The sequence below is a fragment of the Lontra canadensis genome, unplaced genomic scaffold, assembly GCF_010015895.1.
Source record: "Lontra canadensis isolate GAN:19392208 unplaced genomic scaffold, GSC_riverotter_1.0 scaffold92, whole genome shotgun sequence".
Classification (NCBI taxonomy): Eukaryota; Metazoa; Chordata; class Mammalia; order Carnivora; family Mustelidae; genus Lontra; species Lontra canadensis.
In genome coordinates this window covers 6,025,098-6,037,979 of record NW_022631086.1, presented here as the reverse complement: position 1 = coordinate 6,037,979, position 12,882 = coordinate 6,025,098, and the positions used below count along the sequence as shown (strand labels likewise).

Genomic DNA, 12,882 nt, shown 5'->3' with positions numbered 1-12,882 from the left:
ATGCGCAATTCATCAGACTGTGAATTACCCATGTCAGGAATTTTAAAAGAAAAACTACAGTATCTTTACACCTCAGAAAAGTTTTCATTGAAGTTATTGAGAAAAGCGCTTTCGACCCTATTTAGAAAACAGTGCTTTCTTCCTCGACAAATACGGTAGCTTACATATGACTTTCCTATGTTTAGGTAGGCGATGCTTCAAAAACCATCTCATAACCAAACACTGCCTCAGGAATTCTGAAATATAGAGTATTCATAGCTTTAAAAATGTTAAAAGCAGATAAATCCAAGTTTTACTACAATCTCTGTAAGCACAAACATTATTGAAAGAAAGGTTAACATCGAAACGTGCTAAATTATGGCTGTTATCTAAAATATGGATGAATCTTAGAAACAGAATATTTAGTTAAAAAAGTAAATTCTAGGAGACCATTTACAGTACGAAGGGGGTAACCCCATTTCCTGTTGTGCCAAGAATCTTCCTAGTTTATACCTATTGTCCCATGATTATTAACAGCAACCCTTTCCCTGCCTCCAGACTGTCTCAGCTCCGTTGAAAAATGATACAGTCATTCTAAGCATGTTTCTATAAATACGCGTCTCTAAATCTCAAAACTAAATAAAACTAATGATACATACGCTATGAATTTTTATACTAAATTCTTGAAAACAAAACAAAACAAAACAAAACCCAAAAAGAATTAATAAAAATATTCAGAGAGTATTTGAGGCAGGGGAGAGGAAGAAGCCTAAAGGTAATGGAGGAACACATAGGTAGACACAATTAACACCAGTGATACTTCAATTCTTAAACTGGACGGGGCGGGGGCGCTTATGAGTATTCTTTGAAAGTTATGTCTCATGGTTAGCATGTTCTATATGTTTATATACATATATTTATATATAAAACATCCCATCATAAGCATTTTTTAAATATGAAAGAAATAAAATGGTAAGAAGGGATAAAACTACCATGTATGCTTTCAAGAGAACAGAGTAAACTATCGGCAAATTTATTAGCAATTTAATATTAGTTCTAATGGGTTAGAAAGAGGCATTTTCTGGCAGGCGCTTAGATCATGTTAGCAAAAGTTAGAAGGGAAAAAATTACATTCAGTTTGCTAATACAAGAAATGGGTGATGTTGACCTAAGAAAGCTGGACGCGACAGACAAACAGACAAGCCTATGTACACGATAAAGGAAACAGAAGATACAGAAGCAGTAAGACCACTGGAATACGAATGCCAAGAGTTAACTGGAACGTGAACTCCTGTCAAAATCAGAAGGTCCGTTTCTATCAGTAACAAGGACTCGAATGTGTGCAGGCCAAGTAAAACACAGTTGAGTATCAGCACGAAACACAGGCTACCAACGATCTGCCATGGCATAAATTGAACAGAACCGTACAAACTGGGGCCAATCCTTGCGCACAGTCTCGCCTCGGTGGCACTTACCAACAGAGCATCTTTGTGAACAGAATCATTACAAAACATGCTGAGAATAAATAATTTTCTAGTATGGGGTCAATGTCCAAACCAAAAATATCAAAGTAACTGGTGATTTTACTGAGTGTTTATATTCATTAGCTGAGTATCTTTAGGAACTGGAACTCTCAAATGCTTTGGTGACAATTCAGTTATGCTTCTACTCCACGGTCCCATCACCAGGTTTTTCAACAGTAAGAAAGCAGTGGCGTGCGTGTCGCTCTTGACGAACACCAGGTCTGTTTCTACCACACAGTAAAATAGTAATTACTGAGCAATGAATACCTGGAATACTAGCAGGAGAAATCGGGCCAGACCGGGACTGGTTGCTGCCCACGGGAGAGCCGACGGGAGAAGGCGATGGGCCCCCAGGGATGCTGGAGAGATGGGGGGATGCGTGTGGAGAGAAAGGTGACTGAGCCGGGTTGCTCTGATCCCCTTGGCTGCTCGTGGATCCAGACGCACTGACTGCTGAGCTCAGAGTTGCCTCCGTTCCCGTGGGGAGGTCATCGATGGAGCCAGACAGGTCCTGAGAAAGACAGAAATACCGTATATTTATGGAGTAACACACTCAGACGCGTACCTGACCAAAAACCTACTTAAAAGTCGTAACAGTGCCCCTTTCAGAGACAGTTTTTCTAGATAAAGCCCAAAATTCAGAGCATGGCCACTTGTTATTAAAGACTTTCAGGGGATCTCTTGTGAGTTGAACCCTAAAATCCGTTCTGGCCCCCAAAAGTAAAGTTGTACCTCTCTTTCATAAAGCCATCCGACAGCTTTCCTTTAAGCTGCCAGCACCTAGTCCAACACACCTGTTCAAAGAGTCACAGGAAACAGCACTTGAGGTGGTGACTTACCATCTGAATGGAATGGTGGCTTCAACACACTGAAAACCATTGTTCTGGATCCTTCTATTTAGAGTCAACATTGAAGGACTGTTTGAATCTCAAGCTATAATATTCTAATGGAACAGCATTTATTTATTTATTTATTTGAAAGAGTGCATGTAAGTGAGCAGGGGGAGGGGCAGAGGGAGAGGAAGAGAGAGGGAATCTTTAGCAGACTCTGCGCTGAGCATGGAGCCCAACCTGGGGCCTGATCTCACGACGCTGAGACAAAATCAGGAGTTGGACGCTCCACCGACTGAGCCACCCAAGCGCCCCCCAGAGCAGCAAAATTTTAACCAGACCTTGTGAGGAGAAATTCTTGCCTTCTAAATAACTGTAAGTGCCATTATAACAAAACAGTGATATGTATATTTTTATATGATATTGTGAAAATAAATCCCTTTGAGGTGAGGTTGGCAGAAATGAATCCTTATGTCATATCTTACTTCTTTATAACAATTTTAAGCAAAACAAACAATTTTTAGTGCCAACTAATTTATCCGTAATACCCTGTAAGGCAGTTATTAAAATCACCCTTTGACAGATACAGAAACTGCAACTCAGCTAGTCAGTTACTTTTGAAGCTTACCCCACTGAGGACAGAACCATCTGCTAAAGGGGACGAAGGGAGGCTGAGGGAGGAGAAAGGAGAAAATAGTCTTCTGTACCCTCGTCAGAATGAAAGGAGAGACTTTAGCTTGGCCTTCCTCACTACTGTGGCACCAGGGCCCAGAATGGGTCCCTGCCAGCGGGCGCTCGGTCAGCCAGGTCACTAAGACGCTCCCAGGTCACTAAGAGCCCGCAGATCCAGGCAGGGCCCGGAGCTAGTGCTGGCTGGGCTCGAAAGGCTGAGTTGCAGTATAAAATTATTTGTCTTGATGATCTAGGACTAAATGCTGCAGAATGGGATCAGAAATGCTGGGTGATGTTACTGTCTACCAAGCATATTCAGTTCTAATTTATACCCTCGACTCATTCAACTTTATTAATGTTTAATTTTACCTCACTGCTTACTACTGGGACTTCTAAAAACTAGGGCTTGGAAAACTGGTGGAGGTAGATGCTTAGGATCTAAAGAACAAATCTAGACCAGCAAATACAAAAGGGAGCAGGTAGAGCACAGCTGGTTACAACACTTCAGGGCCCCCCCAAATGTCACAAAGCAAACTCAGGATGAGGATCCCAGTCTCCTGGAAAGTATATCTGTTAACCATCTGCCATATCATATAATTAACTTTTTTTTTAACAGCAAAATTGCCAGTGATTAAAAAAATACGTTCTAAATAGCTATGTAAACCTCACAAAAATGAATGCCACAGAAAAACAAAAATTTCTTATGCTAAGAAGAGTGACATCTAAGTAGAGAGTACTCTTAAATGTCATATAACTGTCCTTATGAATAACGAACATAACAGTAACAGCGTAGACTGAACCCATCACCACTAGAGAAAGTATCATTAGATTTCCAAAATGAAATATGGGCAAACGGAATCCTATTTTCCTAATTCAGAGAAAAAATATATAGAGACATTTCTACACAGGGCACACAAGTTGTGTGATTTTGCACATATTCCGCTGGTAAAACACTGTATTTGATTTGATTACTGGGTTCAACAATAGTTCGATTCAGACTTGGAACCGGACACAGCTTTTGCGAAGGAGGGTCAGAAACAGAGGGAGGTTATTAAGCAAGTGACATGCTATGTACAGCGTAGAAAATACTCACACTTCAGAAATCAAGGCAATTATCTGAGTTTCTAGAAACAACACTGAAGCTAGCAGAGTGTACACGTGCACACATACTGACTTGCTGAAAGAGAAAACAGGGCAAGTTCCAGCAGTCCCGCCCTCCCTCCCCAGGCAGACGGCTGACTGCTTGCGTGCAAGGCCTCAGGGCCAGGATGGGTGCAGGGGTGTGGAAGAGTGGCTGGGGTCCTGCGTAATTCTTTAAGCCCCTGGTCCCGAGGCATTCCTTTCCTAACCTGATGTAACCAATTCATAGAAGTGCGGAGGGACCTCTGGCCGGGGGCTCAAACTGGGCCTTGCCTATTTTTGCTCTGCCCACCAGCAGAAGAATGACAGAAGAAAATGACCAAAGAAAAAAGTCAAGGGTAATTTCAGTGTCTGTAACATTTTACTGGAACACTGTCCCCGCCATTCCTTTAATGTATAGCCCATGGCTGTTTGGGGGGTACAACAGAGACTCTGACAGAGATCTGGGGCCCACAAAGCTTAATATTTGGGGCCCTTTTGGAAAAAGTGTGCCAACCCGATTCAGGGAGCTGCAGTATTTGTGGTATGGCCTCTCCTGCCTTCGCCTGTTCCTTGGGGTGAAGAAGAGAGACAGGCCTCCGTTGAACTGTGTGGTGACACGGTACCTAGAAGGAACTGCAGAAGCTTCCCCAAGAGCAGGGACTGACCGCATGTCTGCATCCACCGGGAAAACAGTGAGTGGGAGCCAGAGAGAACTGCGTCCTCTTTGAAGAGCCCTGAATAACCCAGAGAGCCCCCAGCGAGGCTGGCTGGTGGGCCCCAGGTGCAGGCGCACTCTCTGAATACCTAACGGATGTGCGTCACTAATAAACAAAAGGTCAATCAGACAAGAATCAGTCGGGGGGGGGGGGGGGATAGGATTTGATGCTTCTTTAGAGAAAAAGAAATTGGTAGATAACTAGATATGAAACCATTATCTTTTATTATAGTACATATGGGATTAAGCAGAAAAGACATAGATTCGATTTTTAACACATCATTATTTGAAGTTAAATAATCTTATGCAAATCTTTCTTCATTAAAAAAAAATTACTCAGAAATTTGTAAAATTCTCCGCACGACCTATAAATTCCTTCCCTGTCCTCCCTTAAAATTCCAAGTTATGGTTGAACAAGTGACACGCATGGGTGTTAAGAAGCCTTCATTCAAGCTGCAAAAGCATGAAAAACATTTCTGTTATTCAACAAGCCGATTGAGGAAGTACCAAGAGAAAAATATAAAAACGGTGGCTTTCTTAGTGTTCACATGTCATCAGAATTTCAGCGCTGACTAGACCTCAGTGTAACAGAAGAGTAATAAAAAGATATAATTTCTATATTACTATTACACATACACGTAACTTTTATATGTAAATTATAGAGAAATATTCCCGCCCTGCAGACACTTGGGGTATCCATATGTACAGCTATCTTAAAACATGTTAATAAAAGAAGTTCAACAGTGGTTTAAACACTCAGCCTAGTTAACAAAGAAGCTCTGTAACTAATACTCCTCTAGAGGACAATTTAGTCAGCAGGGCACCAACTCTATTCTTCTTTTATAAGTACTATCAGATCTATGATGCCTGGAAAGAACAGAGAGACCTTACTGCATCTCATTCTAACCAAGGCACCTTCAAGCTACAGTGCTTCCATTTATCTTGCTGGAAAGCTGGCAGGTAAGGTAATTGCAGGGAGGACTCTTTTAAGGGGCTGGAGTCCCCCTGCCCCACGGCATTCCTGGCATCTTTCCTTTGTGTTGATGGAGTGACTGGGGAGGCAATGACTTCACGGGCTCATACACAGTAAATTCAGAATTTTGCTAGGACAGTCCAAGTTGGTAAAATCTTGCTCTTAGGTTGGGTTTTTGGTATCTGATAGCACTCGGGATATTTAATATTTTCTAGCACACCAAAAATAATATAACTTCTACTGTCGATGCTTAATTTGTTTTTGGAAAAATCAATGCCTTACAAAAGAAAAGCTTGTTTTCCTTTAAAATTTGATTTAAATGAAAGTTCCCCGCCAAGACCTTCCCTCCATAAACCATCCTCTCTCCCCCTTCTGCCCATGTAAAATTTTCATTCTAAGCCAAGTGACAAGTACAAGAGATTTCACTGCACTTGGAATGAAATGCCACCGGGGAGCAATAACAATCCTATCAAGACTCTGACAAGAGAAACACTTATGAATTAACATAGACCACAAATACGTTCCTGATTCCATACAGTGGGACAGGGAGGGGAAGGGCAGGGACAGAGGGAAGGGGGAAGGATATGGGAACATGCTGGGAAGGAGGAGCCCAGGAAGAATTTTTAGAGACCTACCTATATGCAGAACAGACATATGACATTATAAATATTCTCTCTCATGTCTACATATTATCCATGATCCTCTCTAGAAATACCATTGGCATGTTCTGACTTACTACATCGAGAGGCGTCTTTGGTTTGGGTGGAATTCAGTTTATCTAGGAAGTTAGCTTCCTCAAGGATAAGTTCCATCCATCCTGGTGATGCCTTACTGTCAAAGACCTGGGAATAAGTCAGAAAATCTTACTCCCTTGTTTAATTAAACAAGTGGGTTTTTACAAAAGCAAATCAACTCCGAAATACTCTAAGCTGTGGTCCTCAGTACAATTAGCAGGTGGCATCGGCTCCATCTCTGACGGAGCACGGCAGAGCGGCACACACATTCGGGCATCTCCCGCTCAGAAGTGCCCCAGGAGAGCAAGAGGATAAACACTGAATTAGAAACAGAGAAGATATTTCAATCAATGAGACCAGTTCAGGTCTCTTGTTTAAGGATTTTAATAGGATACAGTTAATGATTTCTCAGTGTGACTTCCCATGGGTTTGATGCACAGGTTCAAATGCCAGTTCAATGGTCTTTTAAAAAAAGTCTCTCAGTCATCTTCAAAAGCAGGAATCGTGTCTCTTCTCTTTTTTAGAATATTGAGCATAAAATTCAGGAAGGCATTTTTGCTTCTTCTCTCTCCAGCTAGACCCTAACTTTCTTAGGGGCCGTGTGATTCCTTGTGCCAGGTATGGTGTTAGAGAGAGGATGGCTTTCACGGGTCGCTGGCGAACGCCACTGAATGGACGGGCTCCGTGGCACCACACCAAGTAAGCCCGCGTGTGCAAGTCTTTCTAAATATTCACCACAGATGCTCTAGTGAAAACTACTGATTTCACTATTAAAATTTAGCAACAAGTTCTCAGCCCTCTGTCTCCAGTTGGCGTCCCTGAGCTAACCACCCCCGGCCTCATTAGATGCTTAGTTCTTTAGAAAACTGATATTTCACACACGGTGAAATCACTTCATACCTTCCAATCCTATTTCAGAACTATCATTTTGGACATGTGGTACAAATACACCTTGAAACAGATATTAGAATTGAGTCAGTAATTGGACTGACATAGACACAAAAGGAAAAAACCTCACGGTGACTCTGTTCACTCTGTATGATGTGAGCGGGTTTCTTTTCCGCAAAAGCCCGTGTGCAGCCCACCAAAGTCCCTGCTGCTTTCATTTGTCTAGACAGCAAATGAGTTAAAAGCTTCGGCTTCCTGTCTCAACGAATAAAAAAATGCAAAGGCACAGAAAAACAGAATCCATGAAAAAAAATCGCTCAAAGCAGTAATTTTTAGGCTCTAAGAGCATCTTCTTTCCAAGTTATATATATCACTTTCTATTTAAACATGTCCAAATAACAAATATTTATCTCTTCATTGTATGTGACAATATATACAACACATAGCCTTAAGATGTACGAGGCCAACTGGGAAAAAAAAAGTGTTTGATGTTAATTTAAACATAGTCACAAGCTCCACAAATGACAAACCCCTAGCCAAAGCCAAGGATAAATGCAAAGAAAATTCATGAGTCAAAATTCATTGTAATGATATAGCCAAGAACCGCTTTCCTTTTCTCAAGCCAAGATTCCATTACGGGTAACTCTCATTTTAATGGGACATTTATAGGGTAATCAACTACACTGATACTTCACAAAAGCAGGATTCAGTGTTAAGCGTGGTATCATAAGCAAAAATGGTTAAAATGGTCATATTTCCTTTGATTTTTAAAAATCAGCACCTAAAATAGAAGCTAGCCCCAGAGGTCCTTGGGTTAGAACTCCTGATATGAAATGTGCTGCCGTTCTAAATTTAGACGTGGTAAACAATTTAAGTATGAAATATGCATCATGTAAGGGAATTTTTTTTTCCACTGCAGAAGCCCCAAGGGGATCCTAAATTATTCTCAGTTTTTGAACTCTGCCCAGGGAGATTCTCTGTTCTCCCACTATTAACAACAGTCTCAAGATGTTATGTAGGCCAGGAAGAACAAAACAGACCCTCAACGCAGTATGGGCAGTCTTGAACTTAAAAATTATTTGGTAAGAAAATGTATTTATAGTCTTCTTTTCCCTGCATGGAATTTGGGATTCACTTTCATCTGGAAATAACAGCATCCTGCTTGGTTCCACTCCCAGGATTGTGCTCACAAATGGTAATGATAATGAACATAATCATCATGATTTTTTAGCAACAAATGTGACTACCATTGACTTCGCATCTTCTAAGTACCAGCGATATTATGTACATTTTCTTATCTGATGAAACTACAGCGTCTTATTACCTCCCAATCTTTTGTTCCTTCCAAAATGTTTTTTAACTGATTTCATTGTCCAGCATAGCCAAGAGCCTCCAGACCCTTCCTAACCTCAAGCCAAAGCCCAACTTAGTGCTGAAAACATTCAACAAGCTCATGTGTGAGTAAAGGCCACCCCTTCATTATTCCAAGAGCAATGCCATCTTAAAGACAACATTTATTAATACAAATGACAGACTACCGGTGCGATTAAAACTACATAATAAAGGGAGGATAATGAATAATTTGGGGAGAGATTTTGTACTGCGCCTACCCTATCTAAGGTCTGCAGATGGAGCTGGGGGGTGGGTGGGTAGGTGCGAGGAGATGGGAAAAAAAGGTAGAAGGCAGTTTTTACTCATGAATGACATTTGCTATTTAAACGCTGGCCTATACTGGGATCTGTAGACTTCAATGTCCCCTTCTCATGGAGTCTCAAGGAAAAGAGACAGCAGAACGGATGAATTCTCAAGGAAGGAAGGAATTTTGTGATGGAGAGATGCATCGGTAAGAGAATGGACCACAGGACTCGGGGTCCTCAGCCGGCGCACAGTGGCCCAGGGGCTGCTGTCTGAGGTGGGTCCAGATCAGGAGTGACCCTGCGCTCTTTGGGCGAGGCATGGGCAGGAGACTGGAGGCAGAGAGAACACTGTGGAAAGGCAAGAGCTCTGGGAGGGACGCCCCTGCAGGAGCAGAGAGGAGAGTGCACCGGGAGGCTAGGGAAATAAAGGCCAAGGGAAGGAGGAGGAGGGCAGCTGTGAACCACCTCTGTCTGCCAAAGCCAAGCAACTCGGGCTTGCATTTTTTGGAGCCAGGGAGCCAACGGAGGTCTAACAGGTGACTTCTCATATTGCCAGAGAAGGAAAAGGAATGGAAAGAAATGTTAAAACATTTTGAAGAAAAAAAAAAACATGGTTTCAAGTGTTTATGAACAAAGAAGGCTTTCACAACATGATTAAAATTACAGATACCACTAAGAAGGAACTTGTAAAAAAAAGTTTTTCAAGATCTATGTATCTTAGCATTATATAAAATTTAACAAATAAAGGGACAACAGCAATGGTGGCAAATGCCTGCACGACTAGAGTCCAGGGTAGTGAGGGGCAAGTCTTCTAGACTGCGGGAATCCTGGGGGTCTCCACACCCCCTCATTTAAGTTCCGTGTAACAACCAATGGAGAAATGAGGGGAAATATTTACACCTGACCCTTTGAAGAGCACAGCCGTGTCTAATAACTAATTATGAGTAACATTTGGCTTTAACAGATTTCTATTTGTTACATATCCTACTCCAAAACCATTGGTGACAAGTCCTGAGACACATAGTTATGGGGGGGGTTCAGCTAGTTATACGCAGGAGGAGGGCCATGGGTTTATGGGTTAGTGCTTTACAAATACCAATGTCAGGTATGAGACTGTGAGGTATGAGTGACCCATGTGCTTTGAAAGCAAATTGACAAACTAACAAGATCTATAAATATGTAAGATTTAGAGTTTGTCTACTGATACCAGTTTTTATTGCTGAAAGCACATCATAAATCTTAGTAACAGAAAAGCAATCAACACCACCTTTTGCGTCTCTCATGGTAAAAAAAAACTACTGTTTATCTTAGAAGTACAATGCTTAGCACGTCAAAATTCTGAAAATAAAACTTAAAAACAAAAAGGCATGAACCCTCAGGAGACATTTATTTCTTCAGTACATACCAAGGAAATACTTTAAAATGGTAAGACCTATAGGAACTGCAAATAAATTAGCAACTTGGAAAAAACAAAACAGAAAAACACCCAACTCACAAACTGTACTCAGTCTACATGGAACAAAGGAAGTCTTACTTACACTATACTAAAATTTCGTTATTCTGACATTTTCCCTTCCCATGAACATATGAACACCCATGCTTGCTCTAATCCCTCCCTGGATTTTCAAAAACTTTTTATTCTGAAGTGACTTGAGACTTATATGAAATCAGTGAAGTGCGGAGCGTTCTTCTGAGCCCTGCTCCCAGGCTCCCCCATACAGTTAACACTGTATGTAACCAAGGCACACTTATCCTTCAATTTTTGTGTGTTTGGTGTTTTCTCATGACGAGGCCGACGTTATAGATCCTGGGGAAGAATATCACAGACGTGAAGTGCCTTTCACGAGGCATCCTATCAGAGGGTGACAGAAACGTGACTTCTGAGAATGATGTCACCTCTGATCCCGCGGTTAAGGTGTCGTCTGCCCAATTTCTCCATAGCCACATTACTCTTCCCCTTTCTACACCCTATTCACAAGAAGCGAGTCTCTAAGTCCAGCCCATGCCTAAAGGAGGGGAATTAAGGTCTACCTCCTAGATGCGTGTCATAGAATTTGGGGGTGCATGTCAAAACTGCACAGAATAAGTAAATGTGTGGGTGGATGCAGCTGAAGCAATAAAAATACCCTATTTCTCCTTCAAGTTCTGCCCACTATTTTAGCATTTATCAGTGGCCCTTGTGTGCAGCAAGGTGCTCTAATGTTGATTTTCTCTTTCCTTCGTTCCTTCTACATTTACTATTTGGAATTCTTCTGTAAGGAAGGACAGTCCTTTCTCCATTAGTTTCTGCATGGCCAAGGCAGTTACTTCTCTTATATACGCCTTTTGGTGTAACCGAACTTCCCCTATACTCTTAACAACAATAAATGAAAAAAAAAAAAAACCCAGTAAGTGAAATAATACTTCCAACTGTGGTTTCATAATTAAAAAACATCGGAGAGAGAAAAACATGCACTTTGTGCTTTTCCAGACACAGCTCGCGGGAGTGCAAGTTAGTATAACCACTCCGGACGATGTGTAAGCACACCGTGAAGCGGAAGGCGCACCTGTCTAACGACCCAGAAGTCCCCGAGTCAGTGCGTACTCTGGCCCATGTACACAAGGAGATGTACACGCACAGAGAAACAGAGTTTCAGCTGTAACAACAGAAACTGGAGACAAACTAATTCCGGCAATAGGAATTAGAGACATATTCAGAAAATGGGGTACTACACAGCAGTGAGACTGAATGAGCTAGAGTTAAAAATATTTATATGAAGCTCACAAGTAATGCCGATGGAAAGCAAACCAAAAACCCCAGTGCAGTAACAGGTAATCAGTGGAGGAGAACAGAGACGGCAAGGCAACAGAGTAGGGAACCATCCACAGGGCAGCGGAAAGGTGGACAGTCCTTGCAGCAGAGGTATGCAGAGCCGGGAAGAGCCCTTGGGGGGTGGGCAGCACTGCTGGGTCAGAGGGGACATGGAAAGAGAAGAGAGAAGGTAGAATACTGTCACAGTCCTCCCTCCCTCCCTTCACGATAGCCGCCATGCTACCAGGTATGGCCTCTAAAGCCCGAGCAACCTGGCCTAACCAGAAATGAGACTTCGTACTCTTTGCTTGGGGAAGCCCAACTGCCTTCCAAGGGCCATCCCTTCCCACGTCGGTGACGCCGCTCTGCCACGGCCACCAGACTGGGCTGCACGGCGGCTTCCCTGGGGGTGGCGAGCCACACTTACCTACTGCAGAACTTCCGAGGGTGGGTTTCGATGAACGGACAGTGTGTGCCACGTGGGAACTCTGGCGTAAGAGGGCTTAACTGCAAACCCCAGCTTTGCCACTTATTAAGTGACCGGGTGACATACTTAACATTTTTGTGCTTTGCACATCTATAAACTGGGGAAAATCCTAGTAGTACCTGCCTGAGAGCTTTGAGAATTAAAGCAGAATTTTTCAAAAAGATTTTATTTATTTTACAGAGAGAGAGAGAGAGAGCGAGTGTGCACAAGCAGGGCAGAGGGAGAGGGAGAGGCAGGCTTCCCACTGAGCAGGGAGCCCAATGCAGGGCTGGATCCCTGGGACCATGACCAGAGCCGAGGGCAGATGCTTAACCAACTAGGCCACCCAGGCGCCCCTTAAAGGACAAACCGTAGGTAAAAGGATGGGTGCAGTAGGATCCCAGGGAGCGTGAGCTATCGTGACTGTGAGCCACAGGGAGAGGCATGAGATAGCCTGAACGGTGCTCATCGGGGGTCCAGGGAGCAGTGAGGTCCCGGGGATGGCTGGAATAGTGAAGGAGGAGAGGGAAGGGACTCCTCCCCCATTTTCCT

The 12,882-nt window shown here is 42.7% G+C and overlaps 1 protein-coding gene across 7 annotated transcripts in view; it reads right to left on the bottom strand.

Annotated features, from left to right (window-relative positions):
• Nucleotides 1-12,882, bottom strand: part of ARID1B (AT-rich interaction domain 1B) — a 429,044-nt gene that overhangs the window by 122,961 nt on the left and 293,201 nt on the right. For all 7 annotated transcript variants that reach the window (XM_032836429.1, XM_032836425.1, XM_032836428.1 and 4 more), the window contains one exon: nt 1,770-2,013. In XM_032836429.1, the coding sequence (XP_032692320.1) occupies nt 1,770-2,013 (244 nt within the window). The remainder of the gene's footprint in view (nt 1-1,769; nt 2,014-12,882) is intronic.